Source organism: Saccopteryx leptura, chromosome 2 (genome assembly GCF_036850995.1).
Source record: "Saccopteryx leptura isolate mSacLep1 chromosome 2, mSacLep1_pri_phased_curated, whole genome shotgun sequence".
Taxonomy (NCBI): Eukaryota; Metazoa; Chordata; class Mammalia; order Chiroptera; family Emballonuridae; genus Saccopteryx; species Saccopteryx leptura.
Genome location: NC_089504.1, coordinates 248,976,849 through 248,994,834, shown reverse-complemented (window position 1 = coordinate 248,994,834; position 17,986 = coordinate 248,976,849). Strand labels below are relative to the sequence as shown.

The following is a 17,986-nucleotide window of genomic DNA, read 5'->3' as shown; positions in this document are numbered from 1 at the left end:
GCCCCGCCCCAACAAGAGCCCACAAATACTGAGTCTTGCCAGCAGCCATGTGAGCAAAGAAGCAGGTCCTTCCTAGGGCCGGCTCTCAGAATTGACCCCAGCCCAGCAATCACCTTGCTTGCAGCTTTTTGAACAGTCTGGAAGCAGAAGCTACCCCGTGCCCAGATTCCTGACCCACAGAAAGGAGGAGACGATTACTACTGTGCTGGTTGAAGCCATTCGTTTGTGGCAATTTGTTACACAGCATTAATAACTGATACAGCCAGGCTCACATCCTACCAGCTTAGCAACTGCAACAGAAAAGGTGGGCCCTCCTCCCCAGGACTAGCAACAAAATACCCCAGTGGGGGGCTGGCCCTCATTGGCCAAGCCTGGGTCATGTGCCCAAGCCTGATTCAATCCTTAGGGCCTCAAGAGATAAGATGCTCTGATTGGTCAGGCACAAGTCATGAGTCCATCCACAGAGGAGGAGGAGGAGGAGGAGGAGGAGGAGGAAGAAGAGGAGGAAGAGGAGGAGAAGAAAGTCAGCACTATCCCAAGACCACATGGCCTCCAAGCAGGTGGGCCGGATTCCTCAAAAGAAAATCAGGATGTTATTCTCCCAGGAAGGCAAACATGGCAGACCACCACAACCATACGGACAGGATTTGGGTCTGAAGTTACGTCGCAGGAGAGATGAGCAAAGCCACCAAAATGAACACCAGAGCACACAGTAGGTGCTCGATCCAACAACATTCAAGGGAGCAGAGGATTCAAGCAGCGCTGACACTGATGAAAGACCCATTGAATCCTGATGACATCCCAAGCAGCAGGAGCTTCCCGCCCACCCTACATCCCAGAGAAGAATGCTATGGCCCAGAGAGGGCAAGGGGCTCACGCAAGGTCACAGCAAGCAAGTGGTGGGGAGCTGGGATTCGAACCCAGGCCGTCCGCTGCCTGAGTTCATGCCTTTGATCTCAATGAAGCGCTTGAAACAGTTAGCAGGAGGGGAAGACGATGGAGGAGGAGCAAACAGTATCTCACTGAGCAGCGAGAGAGAGAAGGCCAATGGAAGTATATACTAGGAGAGCTCATATCTCACTCACACTTACTGGAAACTTTTGCATAGGAGGTCACGGAAGAAGAGGAGTCAAGGAACCCTGAAGGCTGGGAGAGGCTGAGACAGGAATAACAACTCTTGTCTCCCTCAGACTATCCCTCTCTTGCCACCATGACTGAGAAGCAGCACACACCTGCCCTGACACACAAATGATCGGGGATGACAGGGAAATTGCTCAGGTAGGTAGCGGAGGCCCCTTCCGAGCCCGCCTAAGGGAGGCTGGTGAGGCCTCCTCCCCAGCACTTTGCCTCCTGAAATAGGCAGAGCCTCTTAACAGCTCAGCCCATAAATTTAGGAGAAACCACTTAAACAGTGGTGGGTGGGTGGGGGGGTGGATAGGGGTGGGGATGGACGGATTAAAATAACGTAAGAGAAGGAGGGTAGAGAGCAGCCCTATTTGTTAAGGCTTCAGGGAAAGTGACTTTGGGTCCGTATCCTGACTAAACACACCATCCCAACAGTGCAGCAGGCTACCATAAGAGGTGGTGAGCCTCCCATCATTTGAAATGAACCAACCACACACAAAAAAAACTCATTTTCTTGGCTTTACTAAAACAACAGTGGGATTCTTGCTGGCCAAAATTAGGAAAGACACCTTTGATTTCTGTTGGTCAGAGGAAAGCCTGGAACTGACCTGGCCATCGAGTGGAGAAACCCTGTCTGATAATCAGGTGAACACATGGGGGGAAGAGAACCAAGAGACAAAGTGAAAGAGCAGAGGCTCTCATTGGGAGGGTATTCAGTCCCTGGATCTAGCCATGCCTGAAGCTGTTTCCTCCTTAAATTTCCCACCTCCAAGAACCAGTGAACTCCCCATTTTGCCCCTTGCAACTAGGAGACTCTCCAGATTAATACAGCAACATACCCTTGCAATATAGTACATCATCTCCACAAGTGCACCCAGAATCTTAGGGCTGAAAACAGGCCAGGATGCCACACATAAAATAGAGAGGGCTATGTTCATCTTTAAAACAACTCAACTGGGGAGGGGGGGGGGGGAAGCACCAGCTCATAAAAGAGGCCCATTGATTAGAGTCATTCTGAGTGTGAAATAACTCACCAGTGGGTGCCTTTAATTCTAGTTCCCTCCAACAGCATGCCTACAAGGGGTCTTCTGAGCTGTGAGCCATCATTGAGCTTTGCCTGCAGCATGCAAAAAATATCGCGCACACACACACACACACACACACACACACGTGTGCTACTATTTTTAAAACATTACATAAATGCTACAGTAATTACCAAAACCCACTCGTTCAAAAGCGTTACAGAATTGATGGCAACTTTCAATCAATTTTTTTTTCTTCTTGGACCAAGACCGACCAGACCCACAATTCTTCTCATTCAGACAGGCCGGGTAATATTTTCGACATTAAAACAGGGTTCTTGTTCTTGACCACGGAGTGCTGGAAACACACAATAATAGAGCATTCTGTTTGTCTGTTTAAGTCAAACCTCTTTAAAAGGGCCAGAGGGTAAGTCTTTTCTTTAGGCTTTGCTGGCTGTAGGATCTCTGTCACAACTACTCACCTCTGTCATTGTTGTGAGAAAACAGCCACAGACAGTATACAAACAAATAGGTGTAGTTGTGTTGAAATAAAACTTTATTTACGGCCCTGGCCGGTTGGCTCAGCGGTAGAGCATCGGCCTGTAATGCGGGGGACCCGGTTCGATTCCCGGCCAGGGCACATAGGAGAAGCGCCCATTTGCTTCTCCACCCCCCCCCCTCCTTCCTCTCTGTCTCTCTCTTCCCCTCCCGCAGCCAAGGCTCCATTGGAGCAAAGATGGCCCGGGCGCTGGGGATGGCTCCTTGGCCTCTGCCCCAGGCGCTAGAGTGGCTCTGGTCGCGGCAGAGCGACGCCCCGAGGGGCAGAGCATCGCCCCCTGGTGGGCAGAGCGTCGCCCCTGGTAGGTGTGCCGGGTGGATCCCGGTTGGGCGCATGCGGGAGTCTGTCTGACTGTCTCTCCCCGTTTCCAGCTTCAGAAAAATACAAAAAAAAAACAAAACAACTTTATTTACACCAATAAGTCAAGGGCTAGATTTGGTCCAAGGGCTGTAGTTTGGAGATACCTGGTTTAAGAGGTACAGAAAATAACAAGTGATGTGTCTGGAGCCCAGGCCAGCACAGGGTCAGATGGAGTTTGCACATCTCTATAATGTTGTGGAAGGAGATGGAGAAAATTGAATCTGATGGAGAGAACTTTTCACCTCCCCATCAACCAAATAAAGCAAGGACACCTGTACTAGCAAACAAACAATAAACTTTGCCAGAAAAATCCCATCGTGAACACACACACACACACAAAAAAAATTTTCCCTTTGAATATTAGAAATTCAAAATGTCTTTGAATTTTTTTGAATTGAGTATTTTCCCAGCAGGAAAAATGAAAACCGATTCAAATCCAACCTCCACCCACTGAGCTTCAAGAAGCAAATAGCGTCACGGGGGAAGAGCACAGAAAAGGCGAACCCCAAATCCCGAATGTAAGCTCTTGTTTGTTCATTTTATCACTGACAAATAGTGATTTGGCCCCAATTCCAAGGACAGTGACAGCCAGGGACAGGCATACAGTTGGCACCTAGTAAGTACTGACTGAATGAATCCACTGATTGGTGGATCCTGCAGATCAACTTGCAAACTGCATCCTGGATCTCAGCACTTCTCATCTCCCCACCTGGCAGCACGGCAGTCTGAACCACCGTCGTCACTCCCTGGACGACTGCATTAGCCCCTCCTGGGTCTTCCTGCTTCTGTTCCTGTCAGTCAGAATAAAATCCACAGTCCTTACCAGGTTCTGGCCCCTATCACCTACTCTACTGTGCCTCCACTCACTCAGCCCAGGCTCACTGGCTTCCTTTCTGTCCTTGAACCTGCCACACACATTCTACCACAGGGCCTTTGCACTGGCTATTCCCTCTGCTTTGGAATACTCATCCCCAGAGAGAGCCACCTGGCTCACTCCCTGACCCTTCCTTAGGTCTTTGCTCAAATGTCACCTTCATGATCCTCCTCCTTAAAATGGCAAAACATCCCTCCCCAGCACTACCCCCTCTCAGCCCCCACTTCCTGCTTGAGGGTTTCCCGCAGCACTTACTAGCACTCAATAAACTTTTTAGTTATTGAGTTTAGTGTCTGTCTCTCGCCACCTTCACGCGAACCCACGAGGACAGGGACTTTTGCCTGTGTTGTGCCTGCTCTGTCACCGGCTCTGAAAACAGTGCCTGTCGCAGCGTAGGCACACAGGAAGATGTCAGAAAGAACAGAAGCAGACATGAAATGATGAAGGGGGCTGAGGCAAGGGTTCAAGAAAGATCGCGGGGGGGGGGAGCATCAGGGCCTGTTTTACAGGTGGGGAAACTGAGTCCCAGAGAGAGAGCAAGGAGCTAGACCAGCGCTCCCGGGTCTCCCAATCTAGAGAAACCAGAAACCTAGACACAGACATCTCTCCTCTTTAAATGCCCACTGCTAACAAGAGCCACCCGCAGGCCAGATGTGGCCCAAGGGCAGCCAGCCGCCCTCCACTGGTCTGGAACCGTTCCAACTCCCTAGAAGCAACTTTTCTGGCAAAACGACATTTTCCATCTACATCATACCTCCCCCCACCCCACTCCCCCTGCCTAATCATATGCTGGGAGCAGACTCTAGGGGTACAGGGACCTCTCCAACGAGCCAGACCGCCCCCTCCGGCCTCAGTCCTCTACGCAGGCGCCCCCAGGGTCCCCACAAACCTGGCCCCGCAGCTCGCCCCGGAGAGCCAGCAGCCGGAGGCAGCAGATGTCACAACCACAGAAGGGAAAAATACCAAGGCTAGGATATAAATACGACGACAGCATTCAACACGGAGGGAACCGGGCAGACAAAGGCAGCGGAGGACGGATACCCAGATGCCGAGAGAATCGGAAGACCAGGCACAGCCCACCACCCCTCCAGAGCTCTGGAAGGAAGGCCGGGACCCCAGGGCCCGCCCACGGAGTCAGCTCCAAGCGCTGGCTGCGGCCACAGCGATATTTTTATGTGTCCATTTGCCCCGACACACGAAGAGCCCCGGTGGGAGGCGTTCAGAGCACAAGGCAGATACCAGAGATGCGTTCTTTACTGAGTCCCCCTTCCTAGGCACCAACTCCGGGACCCTGAAGCACAGCCACGACGGGTGAGGACCCCCAAAGGGTTAATTTGGGTTAATACCCGCAAAAACAGCCGGCTCAGAAAGCGCCAGGCGATTCCAGACACTCCATCACCCTCAGTAATAAAATACAGCAAATCAAATTGGACTTTATTGATTTTTTATGTAACAATTTTGGGGCCGAAGCGTCAGGCGAGGGTATTGATTAGGTAAGGAGTCAGGTGTCGGGGAGGGATTTGGGGGTGGGTGGGTGAGAGAAGTCATCGAAATTCAACTCCAAAGGACTGGGGGCTTCCTTCTCTCCTGCCCTGGCAGACCCTGGGCACCAGGGATCCACTTGCACTGAGTAGGAAGACACAAACCAAGCACCTGGATGGAGAATAAAAGTGACAAGTGACCTGGCTTTATTTCCCCGTGGCCCCTATCACCACCTGATAATGACAACTTCTCAGAATGGGGAAATATTTCTTGGGTTCCCAGTGGGGACTAAGCCAGGTTCCCAGTGCTTAGTACTGATTAGTGTGTCTGTTCAATGAGTGAGTGAATGAGTGAATGAATTAATGAATGGGTTGGCATTCCTTGAGCACATGCTATGTGTCAGGCACTGTGCAGAGAATTTTGGCAAGAATGTGCATTCCTCCTGCTCGGAACATGCTTCTCCATGTTGGAGTTTTCTGATCATTTAAGTGTCAGGCATGACCACTGATTGCCACCTTCTCCAAGAAGTCTTCCTGGATCACCTAATCACTACCCATCACATCGCCTTATATTGAATATGAGGAGCATAAGTTACTGCCAGGGACATCCCTGTGTTTATATACGTTGGCTTCTTGTCTCTCTGTCACACTGAATCTGCCCAAGAATGCAAGCCCCTGAGATCACAGGCACCTAAGCCTGAGTGTGATGTTACAGAGGCCAAAATGCCCCAAATGGGCTTCTCAAAAAAGACCCAACTCGGCCCTGGCTGGTTGGCTCAGCGGTAGAGCGTCGGCCTAGCGTGCGGAGGACCCGGGTTCGATTCCCGGCCAGGGCACACAGGAGAAGCGCCCATTTGCTTCTCCACCCCTCCACAGCGCCTTCCTCTCTGTCTCTCTCTTCCCCTCCCGCAGCCAAGGCTCCATTGGAGCAAAGATGGCCCGGGTGCTGGGGATGGCTCCTTGGCCTCTGCCCCAGGCGCTAGAGTGGCTCTGGTCGCAACATGGCGACACCCAGGATGGGCAGAGCATCGCCCCCTGGTGGGCAGAGCATCGCCCCCTGGTGGGCGTGCTGGGTGGATCCCGGTCGGGCGCATGCGGGAGCCTGTCTGACTGTCTCTCCCTGTTTCCAGCTTCAGAAAATTGCAAAAAAAAAAAAAAAAAAAAAAAAGACCCAACTCTGCCCTTGACTCGAGACACATCCCTGAACCCCCTAGGCCCAAATTAGTCTCCAAGTCCAATAAGTTGCCCACAAATCTCGGCACCCAGAAACAAGGAGAAGGAAGCAGTTGGGGTCGCTGGCACACGATGGGTGCTCCGGGCCGTGCCCACCCCTCTGTGGCCATGTGAGCTTGCTGACCTTGCACGAATCACGGCACTTCTCTGGGCTTGTTTCTTCATCTTCCAAATGGGGCAAATGCAAGTCTTGACCCCACTGGGGCTATGGAGGACTCAACGGAGTGAAATTTTGGTGGGAAGGGAGTAGACCACCCAGCCAGGTCTAGACCGGTGCTTGGCTACGGCAGGTTATGTTGTTTTCTCTGATTCTGGGGTGACTGGGAATGCAAGAACCAGGCAGGAAGCCAAAGGGAACTGGGTGAGGGGAGTCTGTCTGCCCAAGTCTTGCCCTTTGATGGAAACATCTACTCCCTCAGGGGCACAGAATTTAAAGGATCCCTAGTTACCTCCAAAGTTAACTTTAATATGACTTCTATGGCTCTAGTCCTTAGTTTGCATAAATATATGTACAGTTGCAGAGAGAGCGAGAAAAAGAAAGGAAGCGATGAACCAACTTCAGCAAAGGCCAGCACAGGGATGGGACTCGATCACCCAGGACCTTAGAATACACGGCCCGTGCACTCCATTCTGTGTGCAGACCAGTGCCCGGGCTGGAATCCGGACACAGCGCGAGCTCAGGCAAGTTCTGTGGCATCTCTGGCCCTCAACAGCCTCACCGGTGAACTGTGGCAAGGGAAGCCGTCCACCTGCCAGAGGTGAGGGCTCCACGGTGCTCATGGGATGGTGCCCGCAACACCGGGAGCAACTTCAGAAGCCCCAGCGTCCACCATCACCCCCCATCAACATCATCATCCTCATTGTGACCATTTGCCACCTGTCTTCCTAAGTAGCCATCATTCTTGTGACCTTCGGCTGCCTAAATGGAAAACTGGTCCCCTGAAGGACCATCCGGTGGACCTCCTTTCCCAGAAGGGGTCCCCTGTGTAAAGTAAGTCAGTCTTGGGGAAGGAATTTTTTCAAAAAAAGAGAGACTGTTTGTGAGCCACGAGCCCTAAACTGATGCCAGCTCACTGTGAGACCCTGAGCAAGTCACTGCCCGTGCCCAAGTCGCCTTTGTCCCTTGTGTGCAGGGGCTGATGGAGGACATGCTCTAAGTCACGTTCTTGCTCTAGAAGTCCACTTAATCACTCTGGGGAAGAGCTGGTGGCATCACTGCCTAGGGTGCCAGGGTGTCTCCTCACAGTGAGGGGGCCCGATGAATTTGCTGAATCCCATAGCGTCAAAGGGAAACGGAACCTTTCCATCCCCTTCAATTCTAGATCCAGCACAGAAGAAAGGAACCATCCAACCGCATACAACGTGGGGGCAGGGCGAAGGGGCTTATCCAAGAACGAGGTCCCTGGAAGGGCTTTGCTGGCCCAAAGACCGCTCACCCAGACTTCACACCCACTAGTGAAGTTTCTTTTGCTCCCCGGGATCAATGCCATGCGCATTGTTGGCCACAAGCTCCGGCAGAAGTCCCACGCCCCCCAAGTTCCCTGCATCCCATGTGGAGGGGGGATGGGGGGGCTGAAATGATTTACTCTGGGAACTTTCACTGGCCCACCATTAAATCACTGGGAGGGAGGGGGGAGGTGACAGCATTTGCATGTCACTGCCTGCCACTTCCCAATGCCACCTCTCTGAACAGCAGCACCACACACAGGCAGCCCCTCATCACTATTGTGATGAGAATGGAATATACCCCATGCCAAGGTGCAGGCAGGACTGACAGTGTCTCTGCCTCGATGCGCCCCCCCCAGCAGGCTCAGCCACTCACAAGGCCCCTCTGTCAAAGGCTCTCCACCCACCCTGATTTTATAGACCCCCCCCCCAGCAGAATGGGTCAATGGTGCTAGGCGCGTTCATTTCCTCCAGCCCAGACTGTAACAGCTCCCCTCATCTGCAAAGCCAAAGCACGCACAGAAGTGCTTGCTTGGATAATGGGGGCCCCCTAGTCGCTAAGCTGGGGGATTTGCGCTGACTCTTACCCAGCACAGTTCCATATGTTTAAGCGCTTGCAAAGCTGAAAGAAGTACACCCACCACACTTTGCCATGGCAGCTACCCACGCAGGAGGGGGGAGGGGCACAGGCAGCCAGGCTCCGAGTGTGACAGCGGAGCGTGAGTCCTTCCCTGCCTCTGATCTTGTCCAGCCCGCTGTCAGAGCCGTGGCCAACGTGGTCAGCAGAATCTGGCCGAAATTATCCCCCAAATCCCACCAGCTCTGAAGGAGGTTCTGGTTCATTTCCTGCAAACCCTTCAACCATCGGTAGGCAGCTAAGTATCTTTCAGGAATTTCAGCCTTATTTTTTTGTTTTTATTTGGTTTGGTTTGGTTTTTTCCCCCTAGCTCTCCTAACTGGTGCTAAGTATAGAGTTATCAAACTGTCTCTCTTTACGGCCCTGGTGGGGACCAGGGGAAGACAGACATGTGCTTCCCAAGTCCTGGCAATGGCACCGGGGCCCTGACCACAAGCGGCCCAGCAGGGTGGCACGGCCAGGAGCAGGGCAGGCAGCAGACTTCAGGGATGGCACACCTTCCCTCCCAGGACCCAGGCCTCCCAGGGCCAGGCACAAGCTCCCTCCCAGGGCTAGGGGAGGAGGCAGAGGGGGAGGTGTGGGTTGCACCGTGTTCTCTCACAAAGCATTAAGCAGGCGGCTTCTCTAAGACGTTTCCAACATTGGCTTATGAGCAGCACATCCAGGCAAACAGCTGACCCCGTGGAGAAACAAAATAGACACAAAACTGCAATTTTCAAGTCCGAAGGACTGTGCCTTTTTTTGAAAACAGCTCCCAGGGCTTCAGCTAACAGGAAACCGCCCGGATCCCAGCAACAGCCTCTCTTCTGTACCAGAGAGAGAAGCTGATAGGAAAACGGTTATGCGAGCTGCTTCTTAGCTGAGCAGATTGAAGATTCAGCCGCACGCTCAGCCCGACACCGCTCTCCAGACTGAGCCAAAGCCGAATGCCGCCGGATATCTCTGGCAGAAGGTTCTCTCTGAACCCGGAGGTTTATTAAATATTTTGGGTCACCTGAGGGCATCTCAAAGGAAGATAAATTCTTACTTTTTTCATACAAATACATCGCACATTAAGTTAGCATTCGAGGTTTGCTCCTAACTACAACCTTCTCAGACAGTGAAAGCTGAAAAGTTAAAGTTATATATTTTTTCCGACTGCATTCTGAGCGTCTGTGTGGTTTGTATGTTAAGAAAGGGAGAAGACAATTTTCTAAAGCCAAAGCTACCTGCTCATAAATCACAGGTCCTGATTTTAAAAAGTAGGGAAAACTGAGCTCTCCAAAGGCACATGGCCCCCGCTGGCCACCGCTCCGGGTTCACAGGGGCCTTTAGGGTTTTCTCCACTGCCTGCGGTGGGGGGAGGGGAGGAACTGGCATTTTAGGATAAGCTGCCTCTAGAACCAACACGTAACCGCACCAAAAGCGTAGAAAGCTTCCCAAACTCCAGCGGAGACAGAAAACACCTGACCATTTTTGCTTTGCCCACTCACTAGGTTTTCCGTCAGCTACGCGGGTGCCAGCAGGAAGCCCGGCTCCCTGGTGCCCAAGGCAATGGCTCTGGGCATCATCACGTTCCAAGCGGCCCTGCACGCCCCCGGCTGCCTAGCCACCTTCGGGTCAGGGCACTGGAGCAGCCCGGTTTCCAGGAGGCGAGCAGCAAGCTGGCCTCTGCCCTGGGGAGGCCATTTGGGGAGGAGACCCTTGGGGGGGGGTGGTAAAAGCAGGAGGGTGCTACCGGGTATGGGGAGAAACTGGGGACGTGCCAGCTGCGCCGACAGAGGCGACCTGAAGTGTGGGGCCCGCAGGTGTCCTGGGAACTCATGGCCCTGCATCCACGGCATCAGCAAACCAAGAAGGGAGGGTGGGAGAGGCACCGACGCCCTGCCACAGCAAAACCCCGCGAGAACCAGGACCTGGGGGCATGACGCCCCAGGCGGGGCGCGGAGGGGGCTCGATTCCCGGAGGCGCGCCCGCACTCGCTGCGAGAAGCTCGGCGCTCTGAAAGGAACCGCAGGGAAGCTGAGGGTTGGGAGAGGAAGGCAGGCGGGTTTGCGCTGGGTAAAGGGGTACGTGCTGGGGACCCCTGGGTTTCCAGGGTCTCCTCAGATGTCTCCAAGTCCGGGAGAGGGAAGCTGCCGGGGACTTGAGGAGGTGGCCGCCCCGTGCGGGAGCCAACTTTGTGCGCGGCGGCCGGGGTCAGGGATAGGGTCCCGAGGACGCGTTACCTGGGCACCGGAGCGCAGTCAGCGCCAGCAGGAGCCCGAGCGGCGGCGCCCGGCCCGGGGGCGGCATGGTCCTCAGCGCGCGGTGGGCGCGGCGCGGGGCTGCTCCTGTCGCGCGCCCGGCCCGCCCGGCCCGGCCCGGCCCGCGGCTCCCGGGAGCAGCCCGGGCGGCTAGGGTCGGGCTGCGGGCATGGCTCGCTCCCCGGGCGCCGCTCTTCCCCGAACGCAGGCGGCGGGCGCGGGCGGCGCTTCCTGGGCTGCGCCCGTGCGCGCTCTCCGGAGCTCGGCGCGGAGGGGAGCGGGGGCCTGAGCTCAGCGCCCTGCGCCCTCGCGGGCGGCCCTGCACTTGGCCCGAGTTGCGCGGCCCCCGCCGCCGCCACCACCACCGCCACCGCCGCCGCCGCCGCCGCCGCCGCAGCTCCTGCGCCCCAGCGCCCGTCCCATCGCGGTCTCGCCGCCGCCGCCGCCGCCTCTGCCCGCGCCAGCTGCCGGCCGCCCCCCGAGCCAGCGAGAGAGTGAGAGAGCAAGCGAGTGCGGGGAGGAGGAGGGAGGGGCGGGGAAGGAGCGGCGGCAAGGCCGGGGGAGTGGCCGCCGCCGGAGACGGGGCAGCAGGCGGCCGCCCGGTGATAGGCGGCGGGACTTGCCACTCCCTGGCGGTCCCGGGGGAGGGCGCTTGGCCGCAGAGGCCTTGGAAGACCCGCGGGGGTGGTCAGGGGCGGGGGGAGACGGGGACCCCCGGCCGGTGGCTTGCGGGGCAAAATGCAGATAGATCGGGGCGTTCTCGGGCGTCGTGGTAGGAGTTCCCAAGGTCAGGGGCTGAGGCAGACAGGGGAGGGTTCTTGGAATGGGGCGGCGACGTCTTGAAGGGAGGTGTTTGCAGGGGACAGGGACTGCGAGGCTAAGCTCGACAAGAGGTCCCGGGATAGATTTGGCACAGCTTGGGGTGCCTTGGGGGGGAGGGGAAGGCAGTGGTGGCCTCTGGGAGTCGGGGGTACCTGAGGAGTTTCCACAGGGCACTGGGGCAAGGCGCGGTCAGGGGCCCTGAAACAGACTGAGGGCGTCTTGGGGCTGTATCCCCAGATGAGAAGCAGGGACCCCCGGAGGGCCTTATTTACAAGAGCGACCGGACGCGCCTTCCCGCTTACGCAGGCAGGAAAAGCACGCTGAGGCGCAGGGGGGCGATGGCCAGAGCCAGTCAGTGACCGCGGTGGAGGGTGGGGGTAGGATAGAAGAGGCAGAGAGGAGGACTGGGTGGTCACATTCTTCCAGACAGGAGCAGGGCTTCAGGGGGTCACAGTAGCTATTACACAGAAGTCCTAGATCTTTCTGGGCGCCCCCTCCCCCAACCAGGGCAAGGCAACCTGGGCATGGCAAAATGGATGGACCATGCTGGGCACACCTGGGAACATCGCCAGCAATCCTCAGATACCTTGAAAGTTGCCACGCAGCTAAAAAAGCAGAGGGTCTGGTGGGGACATGGGGGGTAACCTGGGTTGCAGTCTTTGCACTGTCCCAACCCCCATCACACCAGGTACTGGCTCCAGTGTCTCCGTTTTCCATGGGAAAAGTGGGTCAAACACTTTGGAAAATGTCAATAAGACAGCATGGGGTGATGCACAGACAGTTTGGGGAGGACTTCTGCATCATAGAGTCTCGGCTGAGAACCTGGGCCCTGCCACTCTCTAGCTGTGCATCCCGGAGCATGTCATTTAACCTCTCCAGCCTCAGCTTCTTTATCTGAGAAGTGGAAGCCATTGCATCACCCACCTGATGTCCCAGATAACACAGAGAAAACCCCTGACCTCTGAAGTGAGAGCTCGTTCCAAGGGAGCCACTGAGGGCATTATTATTCCCATCATTATGGTCATTATTAGTATGTATCTGATTTTCCTCAGCAGGCCCAGAGCTCACATCAGAACAATCCTCCACCCCTCCCAGCTGGCAAGGGGGGTGGCGGGGGACAGGGCACCTGCTTCATTAGTACAGACAAGCTCATTAGCAGAAGCAGCACTCAGCCCTTCTTAGATAAAAGAAGGAAGGACAGGAGCCCAGGTTAATTGCCGAACAGAAAGGGATTTTCCCATTGCCTCACTAACACATTCGTTTTTCAAGGACCCCAGCCCTGGCCGAGCCCCACTGGGCTGTCTGGCAAGGCTTAGAGTGCACAAAGAGCCACATAACAGGCTGGACAGTGAGCTGTCTCCTTGGGTCTGGGGTGGCCTTGAGAAGGGCCCATCTGTCCCCTCTCTGAGACTGGCTCCCCAGCGGGGAAGATGAGCCCCTGGAAGCGGTCAGGTTTTCTTGGGACTCTCTGTTCACAGCTGCCACGATCCTTTCTTCTCTTTCCCACTCTGAGTCTTGAGTATTTGCTGAGCTGGGCACCTGCGGTGTGCCAGGCCTGTGCAGGGTAAAGGTGAAGTGGAAAATGCATGGGTTGCAAGTGCGTGCCCCTTGGGAGTGCTTCTGTCTCATGAGGGGCAAATGCATGCACAGCTAATCACGTGGGAATGTCACAGCAGGGGAGCACATGGCGGGCTGCAGTGGCCTGGCTTGCTCCTGCCAGAGTGCCCCCACGAGTATGACCAGGCAGCAGGTCAGGGAGGGCTGGGCATCTGGGAGCAAAGATAAGAAGTCGCTTTCTGGCAGGGGTACATGAGGAGGGGGTCAGCCGGTGTCCCAAACAGGGGTCACACAGTATCAGGTGCACTGACACAGTGACTGCCCTCCTCCCCACTCAGGACGATCCCGTCACAACCCACATTGTCACCCCGTTTCTCCAGGGCAGAGCTGGGGCTGGGGGGGGGGGGGCGGTAGGCACATCCACTGGCCTGCCTCTGCAAGAGCCCCCTCTCTGACTCGTGGCCCTGCAGGGCAGTCTGCACACCATGCCCACACCTCCGCACCTCTGCACTGACAGTCTCTTCTCAGCTCTCCCCCAGACTGGCTCCTCCTCCCTTCAGACCTCAGCTCAGATGTCACCTCCTCTGAGAGGCCTTCCCAGACCATGCCATCCAAAGCAGACCCCCACTCCCTCTCTAGCCCTGTTCACCCTATCCTCCTAAGTGTTGCTGTGACAGCTGAGGTGGACAGACAGGCTGCCCGCCCTCCCAGACTGAGGATGCTGACAACGGCTGAGCCACAGGCTCAGGAGAGGGACGGTGGCTCTTCCAAGTCTCCCGCTCTGTGACTTTGGATAAGCCCCTAGCCTTCTCTGGGCTCCTATGTGAGTAGAGATGACAATTCCAGTTCTGCCCCAGCCTCTCCCATGACTGGATGAAGATTTCTGCATATTAACCAGGTCCCTGAGTCTTTATTTAAGGGGGTGGGAGCTAGGAAGTTATTTCTGACCTTAATCTGAGCAGGAGAAGGCCTTGCCTAATCTTGAAGGGCTCAGTGGAAGTGGGGATAGCGCTGGCAGCAATGACCTAGGAGACCCAGGGCTGGTCCCACGCTGGGGTAGGATCATAAGAATTGCACAGCCCAAACTCTTCCCTTGTGTACAGATAAGGAAACTGAGGCCAGAAATAGTCCTGCCCCCGGGTTCTGTAAGTACTGGGAAGCTGACCGGAATAAGAGCCAGCCACGCCCCCGGCCCAAGGCCCTCGGCTGGGCGCTAGGCTCCACCCACCAGGCAGCTGCCTTGGATGAGGGCCCTCCCCCGCCCCCTCTGCTGCAGCTCAGCCCACGCGCGGGGCTACAAGCGTAGAGCGACACTGCTCTCTCGTGGCGGCCGCTGACACTGCAAGACCCGACCTGAGCAGCAGGAGGAAGACCCTGGACCGGCGATTGGGGAGTGGGCGTGCGAGGGAATGGAGGGACTAGGCAAAAGATTTCCACACCTCTCCTCAACTCTAAGAACCTTTAAAAGACTCCTTTAGCCTTTGCACCGCCAACATTTCTGACACGTAGGCGGCGACCCCTGATGTGACCCACCATTTGAAATGCTCTGCAAAAAAACGACCTGTCTTCGTTTTCCATCGCAAAATATTCATGTTTCGCTGAATCGGCCGTTGGCATACTCACCAGGGACTGGAATCGACTGGTGTTACCTTCCCACCACCCCAAGAACCGTGGAGGGCGGAGCCTCTCAATACAGCAGTGGAGCTCACCTGCCTAGGAAACCAAGAAGGGTACCTTCCCTGGCGTACCTGGATGCCTGGACCAGTGATGGGGGGTAGTGGGCTCTGTTAGAGCAAGCATTCTGGGGACCCCCGGCCTCAAGCATCCCACCTCTCTCTCTCCCTCTCCCTGTCCCTGCTCCCTACTTTATTTTTCTGCACAGCAGCTGTGAATACCTGCTATCAATGTGTATGGAGAGAAACTTCATTACTGCCCATCCCCTCCACAGGAATGCCGGCCTGAGTCTCATTCACCAAGCAGCTGCTGAGCACACCAGCAGGGTCCAAGAAATGGTGGTGGAGTGAGCAGAATTCAGGGCTGGGCAGGAGACTCAGAAGGGTGGGATTTGGTGGTCAGTCTAAAATATGCCAGAGGAAGGCGTGACTTCCGGTGGTGAGCACATGGTGCAATAGACAGATGTTGTCCACGTTAAACCTATATGAGCTTATTAACCAATATCACCCTGATACGCTTAATTTAAAAAAAAAAACTGAAAAGAACATGCTAGAGCAAAAGAAAGACTTGTCATGAGGAATGACAGGGCGTTTGATGCATGCCAGGCCAGCCCACTCTGAGTGCCTCCCCTGTGTTTACTGTGGTAAAAATACACATGACATATCATGTGCCATCTTAATCCTTTCAGAGTGTACAGGTCAGTGGCGTTTAGTACACACACAATACTGTGCAACCGTCACAGCTATTCGGCCCACAACATTTCCAACACCCCAAGCAGAAACCTTGTACCCAGCTCCCCTCAATCCACGCGTCCCTCCCCCTACCCACCAAACTTCCTATCCCTATGAATTTGCCTATTATGGACATTTTGTGATCAATGGGATTGTAAAATAAGTGGTCTTTTTCTCTGGCTTCTTGCACTTAATGTTTTCAAAGTCTGTCCATGTTGTAGAATGAATCAGCACTTCATTCATTTTTATTTTTATTTTATTTTATTCATGTATTTTTTTTTTATTTTAGTTAGAAGAGGGGAGGCAGAGACAGACTCCCACTTGCGCCCCACCAGGATCCACCCGGCAAGCCCACTAGGGGGAGATGCTCTGCCCACCTGGGGCCCTTGCTCTGTTGTAACGGGAGCCATTTTTTAGTGCGTGAGGCAGAGGTCATGGAGTCATCCTCAGTACCTAGGGCTACCTCATTCTAATAGACCCATGGCTGCAGGAGGGGAGGAGAAGAGAAAGAGAAGTGAGAGAAGGAGGGTTAGAGAAGCAGGTGAGCACTTCTCCTGTGTGTCCTGACCAAGAATCAAAACCGGGACATCCACACACCAGCTTACGATCTACCACTGAGTCAACTGGCCAGGGGCTCATTTATTTTTAAAGCGGAATAACATCCCCTTGAGTGGGTGTGACACATTTGCTTATCATTCACCTGTTATTGGACACCTGGGTCATTCCCGCCTCTCGGCTATTATGAATAGTACTGCTGTAGACATTTGTGTGTAAGTTTATGTTGGAACACCTGGTTTCATTCTTTGGGGGCTTACATGTTTTAATTCATTTATTCTTCACAACCATCCACTTGTTTTTATGGTTGGAAAACCGAGGCACAGAGAGATGAGACAATTTCCCCCTCGGTCCAACGGCCATCCAGCATGCAGCAGAATAGAGTTTGACCCCCACACAGTCTGATTTCATGGGTTGTTAGCCACCAAAATGGATGGGTTACCCCTTCCCCACCACCACTGCCTCTGCATGCCCAAGGTCCCCAGGAACTCGATGTGGTCACATCTTCCTTCCCAACAGGCCCCATAGTTGGTTTGAGAGGCAACGTGCTCAGCTGTGGGAGCAGGAAGATGAATCCTGACAGCAGGTCTCAGCCATTCACACTTGTGAATGGGACTGTTATGGAGGAGGTGTTGGACCCAGTTCTGACCAATGAGAATGTAAAGGGACCCAGTTCTGACCAATGGGACTTGTGCCAGGGACTGTTCTGGAGGAGGTATGGGACCCAGTTTTGACCAATGAGAATGTAAAGGGGAATTGTGGGAAGACTTCTCCCTTTAATCAGATGATCCTTTGTCCCTGGAACCCCCTTCCTTCTTCTTGGCATCTTGCAGAGTGAAGCTATGACAGGAGGGCTCTGGCAGCCTCTTTTGAACCATGAGGCACCACATCCTTGAGCCATGGTGTCAGCCCCACAAGCGCTGCCTCCAGACTTCCTGTGCACTGAGATGGGAACTGGATTGTTTAAGCACCGCTATTTGGACATCCATTACTTGCAGCCCAAAGCAGCCTCATTGATAAAGGCAGGTGCGAGGAAAGAGCCCAAATGGATCGTGATACCTATTTACCACTCAACAAAATAACTTACGTCAAACAGTGGGAGAAAAATACAGAAAAGCATATTTCCTTTATACGGACTTTATAAGGGTTAAATTATTTTTCAAATTATGTGAAACTCAAAGATAGAAAAAAATTTTAATTGCCCCTACCACTCAGAAATAACCACTTTTAATACAAATTGCATTTTCTAGTCTCTTCTCTATGCATACTTTGTATATAATTTATTAAAAGTGAGTTCACAGAGTGTGTATTGTTTTAACTTGCTTTTTGTCTTTAATTATACATGATGATAATCTTTCCATGCCATTTAAATGTGTTTCTACAGGACAATTTTGATGTGAACAATCCAATCGTTCGAAATGTCATGACGTGTCTAACTAATTTTCATGTTGCTGAATGAACATTTGAGGTCGCTTGCAGTTTCTGTCCCTGCCCATTTCGACATGCACACAATAAGTTAGTTCTTTGGCGTCTGTCCCTAAAAACCGAATTGTAGGGCAAAAGCATGTGTGGTCTCGGGGTTTTCACATCAAGTGCTTCTCGGGAGCGTGGTACCGGTTCAAACTCCTCTGAGTGCACGGCAGGTGTCTACTCACTCACATCTTGATTTGAGGTCTACAAACTCA

At 54.0% G+C, this 17,986-nt stretch overlaps 2 protein-coding genes and 1 non-coding gene across 4 annotated transcripts in view; 1 reads left to right on the top strand and 2 right to left on the bottom strand.

Annotated features, from left to right (window-relative positions):
- Nucleotides 1-11,338, bottom strand: part of TMEM132B (transmembrane protein 132B) — a 235,284-nt gene extending 223,946 nt beyond the window's left edge. Inside the window, exon 1 of the mRNA XM_066371179.1 lies at nucleotides 10,945-11,338. Within this exon, the coding sequence (XP_066227276.1) occupies nucleotides 10,945-11,011 (67 nt within the window). The 5' untranslated portion in view covers nucleotides 11,012-11,338. The remainder of the gene's footprint in view (nucleotides 1-10,944) is intronic.
- AACS (acetoacetyl-CoA synthetase) overlaps nucleotides 1-17,986 on the bottom strand; it is a 211,220-nt gene that overhangs the window by 138,833 nt on the left and 54,401 nt on the right. The gene's annotated exons all lie outside the window — the stretch shown is intronic.
- TRNAY-GUA (transfer RNA tyrosine (anticodon GUA)) lies at nucleotides 2,713-2,787 on the top strand. Its single transcript has one exon. It is a non-coding gene; the product is annotated as a tRNA-Tyr (tRNA).